General features: G+C 34.2%; 1 protein-coding gene across 1 annotated transcript; it reads right to left on the reverse strand.

Moving 5' to 3' along the window:
* Positions 1-20,569: 20,569 nt before the first annotated feature.
* LOC309960001 (olfactory receptor 2T27-like) lies at positions 20,570-21,351 on the reverse strand (the record flags this gene model as incomplete). Its single annotated transcript, XM_082836542.1, is given in 4 exon segments — positions 20,570-20,618; positions 20,620-21,252; positions 21,254-21,288; positions 21,292-21,351. Coding segments are annotated over 4 exon segments (777 nt in total).
* Positions 21,352-25,189: the final 3,838 nt, after the last annotated feature.

The following is a 25,189-nucleotide window of genomic DNA, read 5'->3' on the forward strand; positions in this document are numbered from 1 at the left end:
GTAAAAATGACCAGAATGATGAAATGATAATAATATTTGACTTATTTTAAAAGTATATTCTGTACATGTCCAACAAAATTCTTAAAAATTATTGAAAGCTAACTCTGCTACCATCTTTCTCTATATCTATGTCTAATAAATAATTGCTAACCAAATGCTAAAATGCTTAAATGCTAAATAATTATTAATTAATAGAAAATTTAGATAACCTAATCCTGATAATAATCCGCCAAGACTTTGATCCTCTACTTTAACTCTACCTTGACTTTTAAGGAGCTTTTCTCATCTAGAGAGATTTCTTTGACTGAAATCTTTCACATACTTTGCAGTAACATTACTAATATAGTTTTCTTTCTATATTTATTAATATATTTCTTTTCAGACTTTTTACATTTGGAGGAACATTATGGAGTGTAATAATTTTAGAAATAGCAAAATTTTATCAAACTGTATTTCCAGATGGCTCTACATATTTTATTGAAGGGGCCTTGTATTAAACAAAGATTTCTGTATATTCATATTTGATACATGTATGTTTGATCATGAACAAATAATTCCCCTCTTTGTCTCTTTTGGAAACAGAGGTAATAATAATGTACCCTTACATCCCTCTTGTTGATATTTTATATACCATGAATTCTCTAGGCCTTTTCTGTTCATGAACTAAGTAGAAACTGGCCCATGCAGTGGGTCTCAGTTCATGCTTCCCCATGATCAGGGCTTAAATGAGACATGGCAACTTGTTGTAACACTTGAGTGTCCATGTCACTATAGGGCCAGCAATTATGAGAGGAGTCATGACAGAGAACATACACTCAGAGCAGTAGAGCCCCTTCCCCATAGGGATCAAGAGGGACAGGGTCACTGGTCTAAGATCGTGTCACCCCTGGGGGCCCCACCCATTCACCAGGACAAGGAAGCCTCATGGCCTCAGGCCTGCTACCCTCTTCAAGGGGCGAAAAGGGAATCCCACGAATGCCTCCTCCCTACCAAGAAAGCTAACATCCTAGTCTCCACTGTCACCCTTTAATCCTATTATCCCAATGTGCATCTTATCATGAGGTATGTTAGTTACTAAACCAACTTAAATCTTTCTTCATCCCTTGCATTCCAAGTTTCACAAAACTTTGTGCATCTCCTATTATAGTCCCTACTCCTTCCCTCCCCAATTCCATACACACACACACACACACACACACACACACACTCACTCACACAATACACAGAATCTTTTCCAGTGGATAAAGACTCCACAATCTGGCTAACTCCTTTCCTGATTTTACTTTCTCGTATCTAGTCCATCAGTAAGGCCTGTTGGCTCTACCTTCAGCATATATCTAGAGTTCAGCCAGAGCTAACCTAACCACTCTGCTGCTAAAACCATCGTCTTAACATCCATCCTCTCCCTCTGGGTTATTACATTAGTTTCCTAACAATAATCCTGGCTTTACCTCGGCCACTTCTGTGTCCTTTCTCAATGCGGCAGCCAGACTGATCCTTTTAGCACCCAAGATTGTGGTACCATTGCAGCTACCTTCCATCCAACTTATTATAGTTATAGCCAAAATCTTTACAACAAACTCTCAGACCCTAGAAGATCTGAGCACAAGTTCCTACTCTGATTCTGACTCCCTCCCCTTACTTCCCCTTTTATTATTCTCCATCTATTCTGGCCTCCTGGCTGGGTTTACACCACCAGGCACTTCCTACTATTGGACCTTTCTCCCAGCTGTGCCTTCTACCTGCAATTTCCTTTTCCCAGATGCTTCTTTAATTCATTCCCTTTCTTTCTTTAAGCCTGCTCAAATCCAGCTTCTCAAAACTATACAACCTGACCTACCCCAGAACCCACCCAGAGCTTACCCTCCCACTCCCCTTCACTGGGCCCAATGGAGGCACTTTTCTTCAATATAGTACTTATCAGCTTCTAATATATTTTATTGTTATCCTATTTATTGGGTTTATTTTTATTTATTTATTTATTTTTGCTTTTGCCTTTTCTGGATAGAATGTAAGCATCCTGAGGGGAGGGATCATTGTCTATTGATAATGATATATCTGACATATCTCAACACCTCAAGTACTGGTTTGTATGTGGTTATCACTCAATGCATACTTGTTGAATAAATAAATGATTAACTTTTTGTGGACAGAATTAAATTCTGGGTCTGAAAATATTTTGTGAAATGTAATATAGTGGTATTATTATTAATTTATAACTAGACTACCACTGACATAAAGCTTAATGTCAAGTTCTAAATGAGTAAAATCAATGCTTAAGTGTAGAGGAAATTTGAATAGAAGGCTAAATTTGAATAGAGGAAATTTGAATAGAGGTAATGATTCTCATGACATGATGAATTGCTGTGCCCAGGAATGGTTCCACTGAGCCTCCTGTAGCTTTGATTCCCTATGGCAATACGACACCTTTGACTCATGCGTTGCCTTGTATGCACTCCGTATGCAAATTCTCATACTCACTAAGAATGTGGGGAAAGTTATATAAAATTATATGGAATAAAAGTTTTATAGAAATTGACTCTTTCATGCTTTATGAACCCCTCTTCATCTTAACTGCAAGGTAGAGCTACCTCTTCTCCCTACAGGATGTCTTTGGTCTGCTCTCCCCAGCATCGCTCCCTTTCTTCCAGGCATCCCTCTGTTACAGCTGGACTTTTTTCTAGCACAAATCATTATAAAGAATGACTAAAATCATAAAGAATGATTAAAAAGTTGTTCTCAAACCTTAGTTTTTCCGAAGCTGTAACTCTCCAGAGCTATGTTTATAGTTTACCAAAAGACTGGCTGATTTATTCAAATAACTAATTTGATCATTTTCCCCACCACCCAATCATGTGACTGATTTGTCAAGTGAATTAACTAACTAAACTAGCTATCCTAGCATGATGGAAAGGCCCTGAAGGAAGGGGACTAGGAGGAGGGTGATATGTGGGGCTGGCTGGGAACAGGAAGTAAAATAGCTTCATCAGCAGGCAGAAGGACCTGAGCTAATTTACAGTGGTGATTTGACACTTATTGCCCCAAAAGGGCAGAGAAATTGGGAACACTGGGATTTATTAAATCTGTCTGCTCTCCGAGAACTGACCCCTCCATGCATGTTTTCTGTGTGCTTCTGGGGTCTTCTGTGGATTTACTCTTTTATTATAACAGGGAAGGATGGAGGCGGTTGGCATATAAACACATATATGTATATATGTCTGTATAAAAAACATATTCCACAAATCTACAAGTTCTAAACATTTACCTATATGGTAAATTTTTACTCCTTGACTCTGTAACTGTGTGTATTCCAAAGAACCCAATAATTATTTTGATAAATCTCTTAGCCAATTGATTCAAGCTAGCCTGTTTTTCTCTGATATTGCATGGCTGATTGCAGGGCCTCAATTTGTATTCATTTATCTATTATTGTTCGTTTTCTGTTTCAGCCTTGGCATGCCTCTGTAAGAGCATTAAAAACACAGCCATATATACACAGTCTAATAAATTAGGAGTTCATGATACTTGCTCAATTTCCCTCTAGTTAGGTTTTGAAACTAAAGTATAAATCCTAACTAACTAACCAAATAAAGCAAAATTGTTCTCCCTGTCATTTTCTTAAATTAGTAATAAACTTTCAATTGATCGATGCACCTAAACAATTTTTCAACTATCTAGGACAATGGGTTCTTTCTTTTTAATACATAAAAGTCTTAATAAAACAATGTCTGAATACTTCTGCCCCATTTTCAGTAGGTCTAAGGGGAAAAAAAGTGATTCTTTCCAAGTGGGATGGGACTGATTATACCTCAGTTGTTTTTTAGTTACATAATAATTCTTGGGAAAAGAGGAAGGAAGCAAATGATCCATCAGTATTTATGTTTAGAGAACAAAAATGGATTGAGTCCCTGATTTTACTTACATGAAGTAATAAATTCTTTCCATATCAAGGGACAAATTTTCATGGGGCTCATTTTCTGTCTGGACCCTAGGGGAGATTATAGAGTTTGTTGTGATGTATACCTACAGCACACATCAGTGTATCTACTAATGACCCCTGTGGGTTTAGAAGTTTCACCAGACCTTGGGGCTGTTGAGAAACCCAAACCACCATCAGGGTCCCTCTCAGCCTTTACTCAGGAGAGCTGCATTTTACTGTCATTGCCATATGCTCCTCTGCACAAATATCATGGCCCCTTTCATTCATAGAGGAATGGGTCAAGACCAGGAGAAATGCCTTCATTTCCTCCCACATCTGGAATTGCACCTGGCTGGACCACCTGTGTGCACACAGGAGGGAAGAAGAGATCACACAATCCCGTGGAAATCCTCCCATTAGATCCACACATTTTGGCTTCTGATTTTTAATGATACCTGGTGGCATACAAGTAAAAACGTGAGTAAATTTCTGGATTTAGGAGCTGTGATATTGTGACTTGTAAGAAATATATGTTTGGTCATTCAGATGACCAAACATATATTTCTCACCTATGTTGGTCTTCATCCACAGTTCCTGGCTCACAGCTCCCAAACCGTTGGAATTTCCTAAGTGTTGAGAGTGATAAAGATGTCTTTTGTTATATTAACAAGGTGAGTTTGGAAAGCACCTAAGGATGAGGACTGTTGCCAATGGACAACCATGTGATTAGAGGGCTGGAATTTTCAGTCTCACCTCTAGACCTCTGGGGAGGGGAGAGGGGATAGAGGTTGAATCAATAGCCAGTAGACAATGATGTAATCAATCAATCATATCTATGAATGAAGCCTCCATAAAACCCTAAAAGGACAGGGTTGGGAGAGCTTCTGGGTCAGTGAACACATAGAGATACAAGGAGAATGCCCTTCCAACATGCTTGCCCTATGCACCTCTTTCACCTGGCTGTTCCTGAGTTATATCCTTTTAAAATATACTGGTGGTCTAGTAAGTAAAATGTTTTTCCATGTTCTATGAGTCACTCTAACAAATTAATCTAACCTGAGGAGGGGATCATGGGAACTTCTGATTTATAGCCAGCTGCTCAGAAGCACAGGTAACAACCTGGACTTGTGGCTGGAATCTGAAGTCCAAGGAGGGGATTGATGGAACCTCCAGTCTGTAGCCAATTGATCAGAAGCGCAGGTAACAGCTTGGGTTTGCAACTGGCTTCTGAAGTGGTTAGGGCGTTGAGGAAATCTTATAGGACTGAACACTTAACCTGTGGAATCTGATACTTTGCCTGGGTAGTTAGTGTCAGAATTGAGTTGTACTCTTAGACACACTGCTGCTGTCCAAGGTTTGTTGGTGTGGGGACACTCCCCATCCACCATGTTGGAAACTGGGTCTCAGAACCTCCATAAAAGGAGCTCTACTCATAAGTCTGCACTTCTTTGTTGTTTTGTTAAGTTTAAAAAACATAGGAAATGCATCAAAGAAATAGAAAAATAGAAAATGGGAAACATCCTCCTTGCTCTTGGAAAGTTTGTGGATTATGACTGATATACCAAGACACAAATTTATAGACAAATACATACATAAAACTCATATTTTTAATCACAAGAAAGCAATAAATTTACCAATGCAAAATAATTTCTTTGATTTGTTGTTTGAGTGTGGGCATTTCTGAGGTGGAATGGTGCATTTGGGGACAACAGTGCTCACACTCTGACCAGCATCTACAGGGAAAATAAAGTTTACCTTTTGGTACACTGTTAGCACACACTTTCCTAAATACACAAATTAAATGTTTTACAAATTAATAGTCTTAATGCAGGTGATCTGCTCTGCTGTCTCCAACTCATGCAAAATCATATCTGAAAAGCTGTGAGTTGTCAGTCATTGGATTCATTTCCTGACCTTTCCATGAGTCATTGCCCATGTGTGGGGGGAGAGCTCAGATCTCTCCAGTTTAGCACTTGTTACCGCCTTTCAGTTTTTCTAACTTTGAGCAATGAAGAGAAAGTGTTTCCCCAAGGCTGAGAAGACTTGTACTACCACATTAAGCAATTAATTGTTCACTCTTTTTTTAAAAAGATTTATTTAATTTATTTATTTTTGGCTGTGTTGTGTCTTAGTTGCGGCATGCGGGATCTTCGTTGAGGCATGCAGGATCTTTCGTTGGGGCGTACGGGCTTTTTATTGTGGTGCATGGGTTTCTCTTTAGTTGCAGTGTGCAGGCTTCTCTAGTTGTGGCACGCAGGCTCCAGGGCGCGTGGGCTCTGCAGTTGTGCCGCACAGGCTCCAGAGCGCATGGGCTCTGTAGTTTACGGCATGCGGACTCTAGTTGAGGTGCACGAGCTCAGTAGTTGTGGTGTGCAGACCTAGCTGCCCTGTGGCATGTGGGATCCCAATTCCTCAACCAGGGATTGAACACACGTCCCCTACATTGTAAGGTGGATTCTTTACCACTGGACCACCAGGGAAGTCCCTAATAGTTCATTCTTTGAGCTTCCAAGCTATGCCCATGTATATAAGATGAATGAATGGTTATTGCCCGATCTCTCCCCTCACCAAGAGAGTGATGACAGATCCACATGACATACAGTAAAATTCATTGTGTGCAAGAACAAGTACACAATTAAATATGAAGATATTCACAGGGGCTATAGAAGGTACTTATGAAGTGTAAACTGCAGGTGGAGAAGTGGAAAGGGTGGGGAGACTGTTAATACTAGAACAGTATGCTGAGAAGGACCTCAAACAGAGAAAAGAAAACTGATTATCTTCCTTCCAAAGTTTTAATTTAAGGGGAGAAACTATTTGTCCCTTCCCAGGGCCATTTAGAAAGTAAAGGTACTCTGTATCCCATCTGAGAGACAGGTTTCTTCCATGGACAGAGGTGTGTGCTAGAAACATCCATCCCAGATCCCCAGTGGCTAAGACAAGTGCTCCAGTCTTGTTCCAAGAGGAGAAAAGGGGCAACACTTTGGTTAAAACCTGACAAGCTGTGAGTTATTAGCAAGAACGTTTTCTTTCAATTGTCTCAAACTTCCCGTGAAGAAGCCATTCTCACCTCCACATCAAAGTTGTGAAAACGATTCCGGAGATTGGAACTCCAGTTCTTTTGAAAACCAAACTCATGCCCTTTCACTGCATTTGGCTCATTTTCAGCTCCTCATTCTCAATTTTCTCGTGTTGCACGGGATTTACAGTTTTAAGACTGTGAAATTGTGCAGCAGTTTGTTTTAAAACACTGGTGTTACTATGGAGATGGAAAATTCCTTTCAGTCTTTTTTCTTTCCTAACTTCCTGTCTTTCTTCCTACTTTTCTCCCTTTCAGTTTGATAATTACCAAAAAAACAAACAAAAACAACCCAAAACAACAATAAAAAAAACACTTAAGGGCAATGAGGCAATGACTTGTGTAAAGAAGGAATAACAAAATTAAAAAGATATATTAAGAGATTTTTTTAAAAGACAGAAAATCATTCATAGGGAAATTTCCTAAATATCATATTATCTTATATGCATACATGTATATGTATTCTTTTCTAATTTCTTTTTTTCTAATTTCTTAATGACTCATGATTATTGATTACTACTTTATAAACGAAGGATAGGTAAACATTAAAGTCTCCCTTAAACTCCATCTCATGCTCTAGAAGTGAGTCTTTCTGACAGTTCAGTCTATATACTTCTAGATATTGTTTCTATTTTAATGTAAATATTCATACATAGAGAGATTCTGTGACCAAAAACATGGGTTATCATGTTTTTATCAAACATGAGATTTTATTATAAAATCTCACTATATATTACACTTTGCCTTCTCCTTGTTTGAAATTAATAAGATTTTGGGAAAAATTTCCAAGTGAAGCCACATAACATATACTATTTTCATTTAGTCATTGTTTGTTTCCAGCTCATAAGTCTTATTTATTAAATCGTTTATAAAATCATTTCAATAACTTTGGACATATACATTGTTTCTGAGTATTATCCATTTCAATCAATGCTATAATGAAGATTATGGAGGATTTATATTACATGTTGTGCAATAATAAATGCAGGAAATAGTTCAATATGCAGAATTAATGGGTCAAAAAACCATGTAATTTAAACATGTAACTTAAACATGTAATTTTATGGAGGATAGATATTTCTTTTGTTAAAATAACATGAAGAATGTCAAAATATATGTTATTCGCAATTAATTATCTTTTCTAAGATCCTGTCGAAGATACTATACCAATTTAAATTCCTATCAAGAATTAATGGGCTCATTTCCCCACACTTTTCCCATCTCTGTATATATCATACCTTTAAATATTTACATATCTAAAAAAGCAAATATCTTTATATTTACATTTTAATTTTATATACTCAATCATCAGTGAGAACAATTCTGATGTTTTTAAGTCACGTTGTAAATAATTGTTTTTCTGTTAACTGCTCTTCAAGCATTACCTTCTTTTATTTTGTTACATCTTTTCTTGCCATTTTTGAAAAACATATTAAACAAGGTAGCCTTTCAATTTGCATGTTGAATTTCTCTAGTACTGACATTATTCTTTAGACTTTGTTAGTCATCTTTCTATAGTATAGATTTGAAAAACAATATGGAATCAAATTTATTTATATTTTGTATCATAGCTTTCAAAAATTGCAACTTGCCTAGTGAGATCTACCTAAATCCAAGATGATGAGAGAAAAAAGAGAGAGAGAGAAAGAGAGAGAGAGATGTATTGAACAATGATCATGCTTTCTTATAGTGGCTGTAGTTTTTAACGTTTTTAAGTATTTGATTTGTAATTAGTTTTGGTGAATGGAGTAATTTAGGTATCCACACACCCCAACCCCAAATGCCTTGTCAATGGTCATGTTTTAGTTATTATATTTTTAGTGTATGTTTGGATATATGTTAAGGATAATTTCTCCTCATTAGACTTTTTTCTTTTTCCTTCAGAATTTTCCTAGACTAGAATGCTTAGTCTCATGGGCTTATTTTCCCATTCCATTTGTATGTCATATAAGTTTTATGTAACATACCTATAAACTTTTATATTTACCAACTTTCTTTCATATTAATAAAATATTAAAACATATCTGTAAAGTAGTTTGACTATTATCATTTTAGATAAGAAAACTATGTAAAGGTAAGTGAGCTTTCTAAGATCTTGTTGGCTAAGGGATTGTGACAGGGGAGATTGGGACTGTAGCCCAAGATGTTTTCAATCTACTCCTCTGTATCTCCCTGTAAGACTTGTGGTTTGTGTCCTCAAACATAATTTTCTTTGAATGTGATATGTTCTTGGAATTGCAATTTAATAGAGGTTTCTGAACATGTACGTGAATTATTGCATTCAGGTTGTATCATCCGTTATAAAATTTTGTGAATTTTTCCCCTCGAGCAGTATATAGTATTTTGGAAGAGAAATAAAATGTCTTTTTTTACCAGACCTATCTGAGAGAGAGACACACACAGGCAGACAGACAGACAGAGACAGAGACAGAGGGAGAGAGAGGGTGGGGGGAGAGATTAACTTTATGTGCATATTGCTTTAGTAATATTTTATCATCTCATACATTACTTATCTACTCAGATACTTTAAAATTACCTCAAGAATAATGATCAAATGAGTGAAGTGTATCTTTGAGATAAAGAGTAGATCAGTATTCTGCATATAAATACTATGAAATGGTTATTCATGGAGTCCATTTGGGGCCTTTAAGGTTTTAGCAGGAGCTTAAGAACTTGTGTCTTGAGAAGAATCAGTAGTTGGGTTGTGATTTATCTTTCCTGTCATTGGAATTAGAGGCAGTATCGGCAGTGAAGGATAAAGACTCTAAGCCCCATTTCCTGGGTTTCAAAATTAGTTCTACTCCTAGAATACGATGACTTACTTAACATACATCTGCCTCAGTGTCCTTTTCTGTAAGTCAGGGATAATAAGAGTGCCAACTTCAAATCATTCTTTTTAGAGTTGGTGAGTAAATAAATGTAAAAACATAGAAGATTGCCTGGCTTATAGTAAGTGCTCCCTTTTATTGGCAAAGCTCATTTTTACTCTCTCCATTGCATTCAAATATATATATATATAGCATTCAAATATATATATATTTATGTATATGTATATATACATATACAAATGTGTAATATACTTATACATGTTTTGCTCCATATTGTGCTGGAATATCCCTTCAGTAAAGTTGGACTTCCACAAAGCCTCATCCATAGGTATCTTCCCAAGTCAGCATTCTCCAAATTTTTCCCAACTGTGAATGAGAGTGGTTGAGGTGTTTTCTGACTACACTGGTTCTGCAGCCTGTACTGAGTTCTGTCTGCCTATTATTGGATGCACAGGTGGGCAAGACTCCTCCTGGGTTCCTTGGCATATGGTGCTGGATTTCATAATACCCACAGGAGCACATTCCTTTGCAGATAGATGTAGAATTACTTGTTTATTAGGGGGAACAAAAAGGATGAATGTGTTACACTGCCATAAAGTTATTGTCACTCCTCATACACTTTAGAATTAGTTTGTTGATATCTACAAAATTACTTGGTGGGATCTTGATCGAAATTTAAGTGAATCTAGAAAATAAGTTGAAAGAAACTAATATCAAGACAATATTGAGTATTCCTTCCCACAAACGTGGAATAACTCCATTTATTTAGTTCTTCATTGATTTAATCATTAGAGTTTTGTAGGCTTCCTGTTCATATTTTGTTAGATTTATACCCATGTATATCATTTTGGATACTTATGTAAATGGTTCTGTGTTTTTAATTTTTCCTTGCTGACTGCTGGTATATAAAAAGCAATCGACATTTTATATCAATCTTCTATCCTGTAACCATGCTAAAAACCTTTCTTCATCCCAAAAGGTTTTCTTTGTCAGCCGTTTCAGATTTTATACATAGACAATCATGTCATCTGTAGCAAATGTATTTTTATTTATTCCTTCCCTGATATTTTTTATTTTCTTATCTTGTCTTATTGCATTAAGCAGAAATTCCAGTATAATGTTGAAAAGAAGTTGTGAAAGGGGATGTCATTTTTCTAATACCTGATCTTACTGGGAAAGCTTCAAGTTTCTCCCCATAAAATATGATTTTAGCTGTAGGTTTTTGTGGGTATTCTGTAAGTCAAGGTATTCCTAGTTACTGAGAGTTTTTATCATGAATGGGTGTTAGATTTTGTCAAATACTTTTCCCACATCTATTGATATGATCATGTGATTTTCTTTTTTAGCCTGTTGGTATGATGGATTACATCAACTATGTTTTAAAAGTTGAACTTGCCTTACATAAATTGGGAAAAGCTCACTTGGATATGATGTATAATTCTTTTTATACATTGTTGGATTTAATTTGCTAATACCTTCTTGAGGATTTTTGAATCTATATTCATGAGATATGAAGTTTTCTTTTCTTGTAGCATCTTTGGTTTTGGTATTAGGGTAATGCTGGCTTCATAGAATGAGGTAGGAAGTATCATCGCTTTTTATTTATTTAATTTATTTATGGCTGCATTGGGTCTTCATTTCTGCGTGTGGACTTTCTCTAGTTGTGGTGAGCAGGGGCTACTCTTCATTGCAGTGCGTGTGCTTCTCAGTGCAGTGGCTTCTTTTGTTGTGGAGCTCGGGCCCTAGGCATGTGGGCTTCAGTAGCTGTGGCACATGAGCTCAGTAGTTGTAGCTCAAGGGCTCTAGAGCACAGGCTCAGTAGTTGTGGCACATGGGCTTAGTTGCTACATGGCATGTGAGATTTTCCCGGACCAGGGATGGAACCCATGTCCCCTGCATTGGCAGGAGGATTTCTAACCACTGCATCACCAGGGAAGTCCCCGGAAGTATCATCTCTGCTTCTACCTTCTAAAAGAGATTGTAGAGAACGTGTCTAATTTATTCCTTAAATGTTTGGGAGACTTCAACAGCAGACCTGTCTAGGTCTGATGCTTTGTAGTTCGAAAGGTTATTTATTATTGATTCAATTTCTGTAACAAAGATAAGTCTATTCAGACTGTCGATTTTCTTTTTTTTATGAGTTTTGACAAATTGTGACTTTTAGTGAATTGGCCCATTTCATCTAAGTTATTAAATTTGTGGTCATAGAGTTGTCCATAGTATTCTTTTATTCTTCTTTTAAAGTACATAGACTCTATAGCAATGCCCTACGCTCTTTCATTTCTGATATTAATAATGTCTGTATCACTATTTTTTCTTAGTTAGCCTAAGTAGAGACTTATCAGTTTTATTGATTTTTTCCAAAGAACAAGCTTTTGGTTATATTGACCTTTCCTACTGATTTTCTATTTTCAATTTTATTGACATCTGTCTGATTCTAATTATTTACTTTCTTCTGCTTACTTTGGATTTAATATGCACTTCTTTCTTTAGCTTGTGTGTGTTTTTTTTTAATATATTTTTAAAATTATTTATTTATTTATTTTTGGCTGTGTTGGGTTTTCGTTTCTGTGCGAGGGCTTTCTCTAGTTGTGGCAAGCGGGGGCCACTCTTCATCACGGTGCACGGGCCTCTCACTATCACGGCCTCTCTTGTTGCGGAGCACAGGCTCCAGACGCGCAGGCTCAGTAGTTGTGGCTCACGGGCCTGGTTGCTCCACGGCATGTGGGATCTTCCCAGACCAGGGCTCGAACCTGTGTCCCCTGCATTAGCAGGCAGATTCTCAACCACTGCGCCACCAGGGAAACCCTAGCTTATGTGTGTTTTACACCGCAGAATGTGGTCTGTCTTGCTTCATGTTCCATATGAGCTTGTAAAAAATGTGTATTCTGCTGTTGTTGTATGAAGTAATCAGTAGATATCCATTATATCCAGTTGACTGATGCTGTTGTTGGGCTCAACTAAGTCCTTACTGATTTGCTGCCTGCTGGACCTTTCCCTTTCTGAGACAGGCATGTTAAAACCTCCAACTATGATAGTGGATTCACCTATTTCTCCTTGCAGTTCTATCAGTATTTGTCACACATAGATAGGCACATACATTTTAAAGGAGATTAGCTCAGGCTCCCAGACTTCAGACTATACTACAAAGCTACAGTCATCAAAACAGTATGGTACTGGCACAAAAACAGGGATATAGATCAATGGAACAGGATAGAAAATCCAGAGATAAACCCACACACCTATGGCCACCTAATCTACAACAAAGGAGACAAGAATATACACTAGAGAAATACAGACTCTTCAATAAGTGGTGCTGGGAAAACTGGACAGCTACATGTAAAAGAATGAAATTAGAACACTCCCTAACACCATACACAAAAATAAACTCAAAATGGATTAAAGATCTTTATGTAAGGCTGGATACTATAAAACTCTTAGAGGAAAATATAGGCAGAGCAATCTTTAACATAAATCACAGCAAGATCTTTTTCGACCCACTGCCTACAGTAATGAAAATTAAAAAAAATAAACAAATGTGACCTAATGAAACAAAAGGTTTTGCACAGCAAAGGAAACCATAAACAAAATAAAAAGACAACCCTCAGAATGGGAGAAAATATTTGTAAATGAAGTGACTGACAAGGGATTAATCTCCAACATATACAAACAACCCATGCAGCTCAGTATCAAAAGAAAAAAAAAACAAACAAGCCAATCCAAAAATGGGCAGAAGACCTAAATAGACATTTCTCCAAAGAAGACATACAGATGGCCAACAAACGCATGAAAAAATTGTCAACATCACTAACTATTAGAGAAATGTAAATCAAAACTACAATGAGGTATCACCTCACACAAGTCAGAATGGTCATCATCAAAAAATGTACAAACAATAATTGCTGGAGAGGGTGTGGAGAAAAGGGAACCTTCCAACACTGTTGGTGGGAATGTAAATTGGTACTATGGAGAACAGTAGGGAGGTTCCTTTAAAAAAACTAAAAATAGAATTACCATATGACCCAGCAATCCCATTCCTAGGCATATATCCTGGGAAAACCATAATTTGAAAGGATGTATGCACCCTGATATTTATTGCAGCACTATTTACAATAGCCAGGTCATGGAAGCAGCTGACAGAGGAATGGATAAAGAAGATGTGGTACATATATACAATGGAATATTACTCAGCCATAAAAATGAATGAAATAGTGCCATTTGCAGAGACTTGGATGGACCTAGACATTGTCATACAGAGTGAAGTAAGTCAGAAAGAGAAAACAAATATATAATATCACTTATATATGAAATCTAGAAAAATGGTAGAGATGAACTTATTTGCAAAGCAGAAATAAAGTCACAGATGTAGAGAAAAAATTTATGGTTACCAAGGGGGTGGGATGAACCGGGAGATTGGGACTGACATATATACACTACTATGTATAAAATATTTAACTAATGGGAATCTACTGTATAGCACAGGGAACTCTACTCAGTGCTCTGTGGTGACCTAAATGGGAAGGAAATCTAAAAAAGAGTGGATATATGTACATGTATGACTGATTCTCTTCGCTGAACAGCAAGAAACTAACACAACTTTGTAAAGTAAGTATACTCCAATAAAAATTAATTAAAAACATAAAAAAGAATAAAAAACATAAAAAGAGGCAAACTGTTTAAAATGCAACTCTGAAACAATGAAATAAAAACATACAGTAAACATGTGAGGAATTTCACAACTTCACTAGTAATCAAAAATAGGCAAAATAAATAGCAACAATATCATACAAGTACACTCACTATATAGGCAGAAATATATTATCTTAAAAATCATGCATGTTTTAAGGTTGTGAAATAAAAGGAACTCATGCTAGAATGTGTTGAACTAGTAAAACAATTTAGAAAACTAGTTTGATATTACCTAGTATAGTGGGTTGAAATATTTCCCCCCAAAATTCATGTTCCCTCAGAACATGAGAATGGGACCTTTGGAAGTAGGGCTTAGCATATGTACTTACTTTGGGATCTTAAGAGGAAATCATCTTGGATTTAGAGTGGGTTCTAAATCAAATGAGTAATGTTTTTATAAGAGAAAAGAACACATTAAAATGTACAGAAGAATGAAGACCATGTGAAGAAAAGGACGGATTGGAGTTATGCTGCACAAGCCAAGGAACATGAGGAACAATCAGAAGCTGAAAGAGTCTAAGAAGGATAGCCAACTGGGACCTTTACATGTAGCCTGGCCCTGTCAAAAACTTGAAATAGAATGTCTGGCCTATAGAACTGTGAGAGAATAAATTTCTATTGTTTTAATTCATCAAAGTGTGTGTTGATTTTTTTATGGTAACCTTAGAAATTTAATACACATCATAAATTTTAAGATGTGTGTACCTTCTCCCTAGCAATTATACTCACAGGCATAATTTTTTAAAATTCATGTCTATTTGTACCAAGATATATGTATACGAGTATTGATAGTGAAGTTGTTCACAACAGTTAAGAACAGAAAGCACTCCAAAGTCCAATACATTTGAAAGTTGAATAATTTATGTATATTAATGCTACAAAAGTTTATAAAGGTAAAAAATAAATTATAATTAAAATAAAAACTTTGGGGAAAATTTCACAAGCAAAATGTTAAGTAGAAGGAAACAAGACAGAACAGATACATATATTTTCAATTTATATTTGGTTAAAAATTAAAATTTAGGTTTTATATTCAAGGCTTTAATCCATTTTGAGTTGATTTTTGTATATGGTGTGAGATAGTTGTCTAGTTTTATTTTTTAGTATGTGGCTGTCCAGTTTTCCTAACATCATTTATTAAAGAGACTATCCTGTCTTCATCGTTATGTTCTTGGCTCCTTCATCATAAACTAATTGTCCATATATGTGTGGGTTTATTTCTGAACTCTCAATTCTGTTTTATTAATTTGTATATATTTTTTTGCCAATATCATGCTATTTTGATTCCTATAGCTTTGTAATATGCTTAAAATCAGGGAGTGTGATTATTTTGTATATTCAGGGTGTTTTGTGAATCCATATAAATTTTATAATTTTTGCTTCTGTTTTTCTGAAAAATATTCTTGGAATTTTGATAAGAATTGCATTGAATCTGTAGCTACTATGGGCATTTTGACAATATTACTTCTCCCAATCCATTAGCATAGAATATCTTTCCATTTATTTGTGTCTTCTTAAATCTCTTTCAGCAATGTCATAGTTTTCAGTGACCAAGTTTTTCACCTCCTTGGCTAAATTTATTCCTAGGTATTTTATACTTTTTGTTGTGATTGTAAATGGGATTTTACTCTCCCTTTTTGCTATACCATCATCAGTATATATAAATGCAACAGATTTTTATCCATTTTGTACTCTGCAACTTTACTGTATTTATTATTTCTAATAGTATTTGATGGAGTCTTTAAGGTTTTCTATATATAAAATCATGTCATACGCAAATAGTGATAGTTCTATTTCTTCCTTTTTAATTAAGATACCTTTTATTTTAAGTGATACACAAAATGAATAATAAATCGTAAGCATTTTGTAAAATAATGGAAGTTGTATATTTTCTAACATCTAAGGAATATTCACAAAAAATGAATTGTTTATTTTTTCCAAATTCTCAACAAATTATTATAATTCATGTCACATTATTTTCTGTAAAGTTAGAAACTGCATGAATAGACAGAAACATAGTGAACATTTCTCTCAAGTAAAAATTTGAAGTTTAAAGTTGTCAACATCTTAAAAATTAAAAACACTCTCTGTAAAAGTTTTCTAGTAAAAGAGTAATAACTTTTAATGGCATAGTTACATATCTATGGACTAAGGAGTTAATTCCAAGCAATATATAAAAATGAAAGGGTCATAGTTAAGCTGTACCTAGGTAAATAGCCTTTCATAAAACAAAAATAAATAATAGCAAAAGCAGATGTGTCAACATCCAAATTAGAGAAGAGAAATTTCAAAACATATCCAAATAAATTAACAATAAGATACTAAAAACTAAATGGAACAAAATACTCTCCAGAGAGATAAATCTTAATTTGAACATATGTTGAACACTGGTCATCCTACATGATATGACTCAGAGTGTGATTAAATGTTAACATTTTAAATACAATTAAGTGCCCACACTGTTAAGCATGAATGCATATAATGTTTTTGTGTTCACTTAGTGGTGGCATTGTAAAGTGATAGTTAAAATTCAGCAATCTCTTCTTGAGATTTGATATTTTCTTCTTTCTTTATATCTAAGTTATGGGTGAAAAGAGAATCTCTTAAGCTCACATTTATTTCTTAAGCTATTTCTTTGTAATAACTTGTAAATATATTTTGGTGGCCTTATGTCCATATCTGAAGTCAAACCAAGTGTTAAAATCAAGTACAAATAGATACCAGACTTGAAAATTACCTGAGCAGGCAAAACCAATTAAGACATACATGCAAAACTTAACTTAGCTTATTCTGCACAGCAAGCAAAACTTATCATAGACCACTTCTTTTAAATGCCTCTGGAAATCATAACCAAAACAAACTGTTCCCCCAAATAGCTATGAGGTAACCACTTTAACCAATCCTCTATCTACCTCTTGGAAAGCTCTAATTTTATAACCAATCACTGTAAATAATAAACAGCCTCTGTGCTCCCACTCTATAGGTTGTCTTATAACAATATTCCTCTGAGCCTCATTCCATTGTTAGTTTAAAAGCTCCTAGATAATGAACCATTTTTATATGCATAATAAACACAACTTACTATTTTTGTAATCCAGTGCTTTTATCTCTGCTACTTCCAAATTCTGACACATGAAATACTATGAGGTAGCAGAAAAAATAAACACAATTCTCATATGCATACAAAATAATTTAATATGTTCAATGTTAAAAAAATAATCTGTCAAAAAGATACAAACACTCTAATATAAAGACTGATTAAGTTCAAGAACACAATCTTAAAATGTAGAAAAATGCATTTAAAAAATTCTCATCATTGGTACAATGTAAGTAAAATATTTTTTAAGTTAACTGGACAACGTTAGCAAAGCAGGAAAGAGAACGCACATTCTTGCACATTGGTAAATGGATTATAAATCCATATACAATTTCAGCCTTCCTGTACATAGGTATCAAAAATCTTAACATTATACATATAATAGCACTCCCTAGTTAAACTATATGAATGGTTACTAAGGACATAGTAAAGTCTTCTCTTTAAAAGAATAGCAAATTCAGTATTCACAGAGACCTGTCTGCTAATGCACATAAATGAAAATGTACAGTTGAGAAGGGTGGCCAATGGTAGAAAGCCATTCCTGGGTGAGAAACACAGGAGTGGCTCAGCTCCATCTGATAATCCATGGGAAAATGTATGTTTGTTATTTCAAAATCTAGGGATTTTTCTATTAGTATTAATATTTGTATGTGACAACTAATTTTAAATATTGATTCAATGGGTTTTCAAACACTATGAAGAGTAACAGAAGTCTTTGCTAAGTTGAATATTTCACCTGAAAGAGAAATTTGTTACTTCTTGATTTGCCAACTAGATTAACTTCTAAAAATCGAAAGGAAGAGAATGGGTGATCCTGATTTGAATGTATGCACATTGCTGGGTCAGTATTTGTGGCCAGAAAGATGGAGCAATATTGTCTGGGCCTGAATCACATGTTTGCACATATCACTAAGGGTTAGGATACTGTGATGGACAGACAAGTCAAGATCCTGACAATGAAAATGAAGGAGATGTATTTTCTGAATATACAGATGTGTGGTTACCAGAAATATTGCAACAAGGGGTTATCTGTTCAATATACCCAATTTGTATAGTTCATTTTCCTGAAGTAGAGAGTCCAGATATGCTATGGGATAGGCTAAACCTATGGGAGAGGTAAAACATTTATCTATAGGGTGACTGAAATACTGGGACAATTTAATGTATATTAGTTTATGAAATTCTGGTGCTTTTTACCTGAAAAAATCACAGTTTGAAAATATTGGCTAACTAGAAAAGTGAGAAAAGAGAAATAATTCTCTTTTAAATAAGTAAGTGAACAAAGATGGTCACCTAAAACAAAGAAATAATTTTTACATGCACACTTTTTACATTCATTTCAGTTTATTTTTGCTCTATTTATTAAACATCTCCTGTCAGAGTTTCTCTATTGAAGAATCATTACTTACTCCTGAAAATCTCCGTAGGACCCATTATCATGCAATTAATAGAGTGTGTTTATTAAAAATATAAGCAGGGATAAAAAAATTCAAATATTAGAGTATACTATAAAACTATAAAAATGAGAACAGTTGTTATCTCCGGAAAACAATTATATTTACTTTCATTGCTGTGGTGAATCAGGTCTAGCTGAGAACATAATATCTAATTAAGTATCTTTTCAGAATGAGAGACAATTTATTGCTTATTAAATACAGCTGCAGGACTATATGTAGACACAAAGATAAAATATTTTTAATCTAGTTGAAGATGTAATTCTAATTTACATTTAAAAGACAAAAACAACCAGTAAAAATTACTCAGTGAAAGTTGTGTAAATTCAAATGTGTAATTTATGGCCACAGCATTGAACTATAAGAGAATTAATGGATTTTTAAGAATAAATTGTTAAAGGTCAAATATGTCAATAAGTCAAATATGTAAAAAATATAAAGATCAGAAATAATAAATGGGTAAGTATAGCATGAAAAAAATCCAAAACAAGAATGTTAATATAGCACACACACAAGAAAATTTTCAAAATCAATTGAAACTAAATGAATAAATATATATTGCAATTACAATGAGGACTCATCATTTACTAACTCAATAAAATAAAAAGCATAAAATCATATATACCAATTTTATGAATTGGTTTGTATACACATAAACTATGCACACACATATATATATCTATTTGTTATGTTATAAATGTACATGACTCATCAATTTGATAAGAAATAAACATCAAAAAATAATTATTCCCTTGGACCCATTATTTTCACTTTTGAAGATTTAGGAAGAAAAAAGAATTTTTCACAAAGTGGGACCTTTCATAGAAAGAAGTTTATAATTTGGAAGGAAATGGTATGATAAATTTTAAAAATAGTTAAATAGACTATAATTATAAAGTCAAACTACTATAGATAATTAGATAAATATTATCAAAGCTATACTATTGTGGTTCTAGAAGTTAGTAAAACAAAACAAAAAAAAAACAAACATACAACATCACTTCCAATATAAAGTGGTAAGAACAAGAAGAAAATTTTGTGTTTGTGAGCCACACTTGAATAATATATTCAAAATTAAATATGTTGTCATAAGAATTGGAAAATAAAGTTATGAGCAATGTATAATAAGTATTGACAAATATTGTTACAATACAGTGGTTTAGGGAAAATTAGTTTAAAATGTAGTATAGAGTCAATACTACTTAGGATTCACATTTTTTCTCTTCCCTAATCAAAAAAAAAAGAGTTGTTTTTTATATTGATTGTCGACTGGCAGATCTTTGACACTGCATTTTTCTTAATAAACGTGTGAAGATCTTATGCGGCATAGCAGCAAGGCATGCTCTGTTTCATTAGTAGCCCACAGGGGATAGGGTGAAGTGGTTTGGCCATGAGACGTCTACAGAAAAGTACCATTTGCTGGCTGCATATTGCTTATCTCTGTTACAGTGAAATCCTTCTGTAACTAAGGTCTATCCTTTCTTCTCCTATTCTCAATAGATATCAACTTCTTATGGTTACTTTTCTTCTGAAGACTTTCCTGAGGGCTCCAGCCATCTCTGTTTCTCAGACTGTAGATGAGGGGATTGAGCATGGGAGTGAAGATGGTGTAAAAGATAGAGACCACTTTGTCCTGCTCAACAGTGTGATAGGCTTTGAGGAGAAAATACTTGATGATGACTAGTCCATAGAAGAGAGTCACCACAATCGTATGGGAAGAACACGTTGCCAAAGTCTTCCTCATCCCCATATTTAATCCTAATCTCAAAACAGTGTAGAGAATCTGCCCATATGAAGCCATTATGGTGGATATTGGAAAGAGGAGAAATACAACACCACTGACAAAAAGACCATTTTCATAAAGAGAAGTGTCAGCACAAACAAGTTCCAGGAGAGCTGGAATCTCAAGGAAGAAATGATGGATGTCCCTGGAGCCACAATAAGGAAGATTCAGAACATAGACAACATTGATGAAGGCATTGAGAAGTGCATCCAGCCAAGTGCCAACCACCATGAAAATGCAAACTGTAGGGCACATGAGAACTGAGTAGTGGAGGGGATGCAATATTGCCACGTAGCAGTCGTAAGCCATGACTGCCATGAGAAGGCACTCTGCTCCCACCAGAGTCATGAACAGGAAATGCTGAATTACATAATTAGTATAGGAAATGTTGTTTTTTCCAGACAAAAGTAGAGATATACAAGAGGTCCATCAAAGAAAGTTAACTGAGAAGAAATTTCATAGGAGTATGGAGGTGAGAGTCCAACCAAATGAGAATCACCATCATAACATTGACAATATGGGAGACAAGAAAAACTAGGAAGAAGAAAGTAAAAAGTAGCTTGGGGGTCTGGATTTGGTAAAACAGTCCCAGGAGAACAAAGGCAGTCCCGGTGGTCCTATTTTTCCATATCTCCTTTCTGTCCATCCTAATTCATTACCTTGGATAGAGTTTACAAAAATCTTTAGATCCACTCTCTATCCACTTTTGTACCACTCTTATTTTACAATGTGTCACTTTCATTTTCTTCTTAGCAATATCAATGATATATTTTATATATAATGTGGTTTGACTACATTTAATTATATGTGTTTATCACAGAATGTTGTCACTCTCACAACTTTAGTGCAAAATTTCTTAAGACAGATTTATAAATAATTCTCAGGATTGGACACATTCAGTATTTTAAGGAAATGTATTTAAAATCTTTGAAATTTTCTAAGTACAATTTAATTAAAAGAATAAAAACTTAAATATAGATCTCTATAGATCTATCTATTTATCTATAAAAAATATCCAACACATACTTAAAGTCATTCCGTGGTCTTGAATAGTTCTGATTTCCAAGTACTAGAGATTAGATAAGTTTTCAGTCTTAAGTAAATAAGTAATCTTCTGTACACCTACACAAAATCTTTTCAGTGTTTTACATATGTCATTTTGACCACTATAACAGTCTTCAAAGGGTTACTTTCTTTGTTTTCAAAATATGATTAGACTCTCAAAGAGATCAACTAATACGTGCAGATATAGAGTACTGGAACTAGAACTATAATTAGATGTAAATGTTTGCAAGTGTTCTGATCTAGTCTTAGCTGTTACCTAATTCTCTAAAAACAAAATTGGTTTAAGGTGTTCTGTTTTTAAATAAAGAATATATAAGAACTTTTTTTTGAAATTTGACAACTGACAATCTAAGACCATCCAGAAAGTACAGAAAAAAGCTCAAACAGGCTGCTTGCTGAGTCAGATTCCAAATCCTGAGGTCACATAATCACAAGACTGTTGATACTATGAAAAACAAAACAGTAGCAAACAATCAAATGACTGTTATTGATCTATTCTAGCCAGTGGGCTTGGTAATTTTCTTTATCTGTGCTGTAGTTCAGTAAAACTCTGGGTGTAAGAAAACATACAGCACCTAATCTAATGAGAAAATAACCTATTCTGTAGAGAAAAAACTGGAGAGAAGCTCCATTGATAGGTTTCAAGTGCAATTTGAGAAGTAATTTGCTTATGTACAGGCATTACATTTTTCAAGGTGTCCCTCAAAATTGTGACATAATAAAGCACAATAATACCAAAAATTAAATTTCACACAATTAGACTTGCTCCTTGAAGAATGTAGTTAGTGGCTGTCATGATCTATAGTGACTTGCTTTTATGACTTGAAACTTGACCATTTATATGTTGTTCTATATAAGAAATTCCACCAAAATTAGCATTGACTCCTGAACAAGAATTTCTTTAAACAAGCCAACTCAATTAGGAAAAAAAAAAAGATTACCTTCACTCAGGATTTATTTGGTATCTCTTCTTATCCCAAGTCTTTATGAACAGTGTCTATGAAGTTACATACACTTTGCTTGAAGGAAAAGAAGTGAGTAAAATGCTTCAATGAGAAAATTTAAAAAAAACACTAAGTATTTTAATTCCTGATGGTAAATTAATTGTATTGTCTCTAAATATAAATGCATCTTTTAGTATAAAAATGTATATTTTACAGAGTCAGCTATCCTAAACCAGTAGTGCATGTTACCACTGTTGGCAGATGCAGATGTAACCTAGATAGGATAAGGGAATTATAAAATAGTAAGTAATTTATTAAAAGGCTATCCTTCTATATCTTTAATCCTCTCTTAGTGTGATGTTCTCCCTTGAACAGATAGTGTTATTACAGCGCCATAAAGACCTTAGACACTCAGTAAGAATTTTGAAATTTTGAGTTACTTCCAATTGGCTACTCTTCTTGTTTACAACCAAATAACTTGGTATGTGATTTCTTGAAGTCCAAGACCACATGAAGTGAGTATTTTGTTCTGTTTACCCACTCCAAAGTGAAAATTAACATGCAAGAAAGTAGACAGAATCATAGACTGTTGTTTTAGTATTAATATAAAATGTTATTTTACCTCATGTTGTTTAAATGATTTCCACAAATGATATTTTATATAATAGTCCATAATTTGATGAAAATTATATTTTCTTTTTTTAAAATTAATTAAATTTTTAAAAAGTTTTAAATTTTATTTTATTAATTTTTTATACAGCAGGTTCTTATTAGTTATCCATTTTATACATATTAGTGTATATATGTCAATTATATTTTCAATATTTTAAGTACTGAAGACTTTTTAAAAACACATTTACAGATGTGACTGACAACTTATTAAAAAACTGCATAGATTTTTTTTACATGAAGAGTCAATTTATTCAACTGAAATAACTGGTAGGATCTTAAAATCCAAACGGCTCAAAGTTTAACCAGTTTTAACTCAAATACTTACCTTTTACACTGTTTAAGTATTATGAATAAGAAGCATATCAAATATGCAGTCCTTTGTGCTTAATTAAGACTAGGAGCAAAAGATGCATTTTCCCTAATGTATCTTTTTTCAACAAAATATATTAAATTGTTATATTTATTTTGATAAAGTCAAAATTTTTACACTTACAAATTTTAAAAAGATTCCTAATTTGAATCTTCAGAGGCAAATAAATACATAAGTAAGTAAGTAAACAAATAGATAAATCCCACTGTCCATGTTAAAAGATATTCAATGGCTATACATTCTGGGTATGTATATTTTTTAATTCAAAAATTGAGCCAAGTTTTTCTTTTCTTTTTTTAATGGAAGGATATATCACATCAGATACATGTGGTAAGTACATAAATCTGATATTTAAAAGTATTGCTCTATTTCACTTATTATTTATATTGAATTACAATTTTGAATAAATTATTCTGTAATTTTATTTTTACCTGTATTGCAAAACAAGGCTGATGTTGTGTCTTGTAAAGAAAAGCTTCTGGTCGACATCAAGCCTTTCAACTAATTATTTGGCATCAAATAAATCCATTTTTTTTCCAGAAATACTAGCTATAAATTTTAATTTTTTTCCCTCAAAATATCACCAGAAATTTCTTTATGTAGACGGAAGCATTGCACATAGAAGTATCCAGAGTGACTCATCTCTTGATGTCAGGTCCATACATTATCAATGAACTAAGGAGGTTAAATAGCCCACAAAAACCTCTCTACCATAAAGAGTTGTGACAACTTATAATTCCACCTGTACTGTCCTCAGAGAAAATGTCCCTTGTTTGCCTCTCTCCTCCTTTAGGTAGACAGTAGCATAATCGTTCCATTGTCCTTTAAATACCCAAATAAATAAGCCTGTCCCCTTAGAAACAAACAATAATATCAGTCAATTTCATAATCATTTGTTTGTCAGCACCAGATTCCTCCACCTTGACAGTTCAAAAATTGCCATGTCAATATCCCAGTTCAGAATTTAATAGATGTGACTATAGAATATCTGTCATTTAAGATCCAGAGCAAGTGTACTTCTTTCCTGACTTCACCATTGTTTAGTGACTTCAGATATGTTACTTGACCTTTGATTTTTCATGTATAAAATGGGATAATAAGAGGATACATGTATAGGGTTTTGTGAGGATAATGTTAATTAATTATTGCAAATTTATTAGGACAGTGAAAGGTGCACAGGAGAGAATAAAAATTTCACGATGTGGAGTTGAGCTTGAATTTTATGACTAAATATAATTAGGACTATGAATTGATCTATATAGTTTTGTGTTACCTTCTGGTCATATCAC

The sequence above is a fragment of the Leucopleurus acutus genome (genome assembly GCF_964270905.1).
Source record: "Leucopleurus acutus genome assembly, chromosome: 3".
In the NCBI taxonomy this organism is placed as follows: Eukaryota; Metazoa; Chordata; class Mammalia; order Artiodactyla; family Delphinidae; genus Leucopleurus; species Leucopleurus acutus.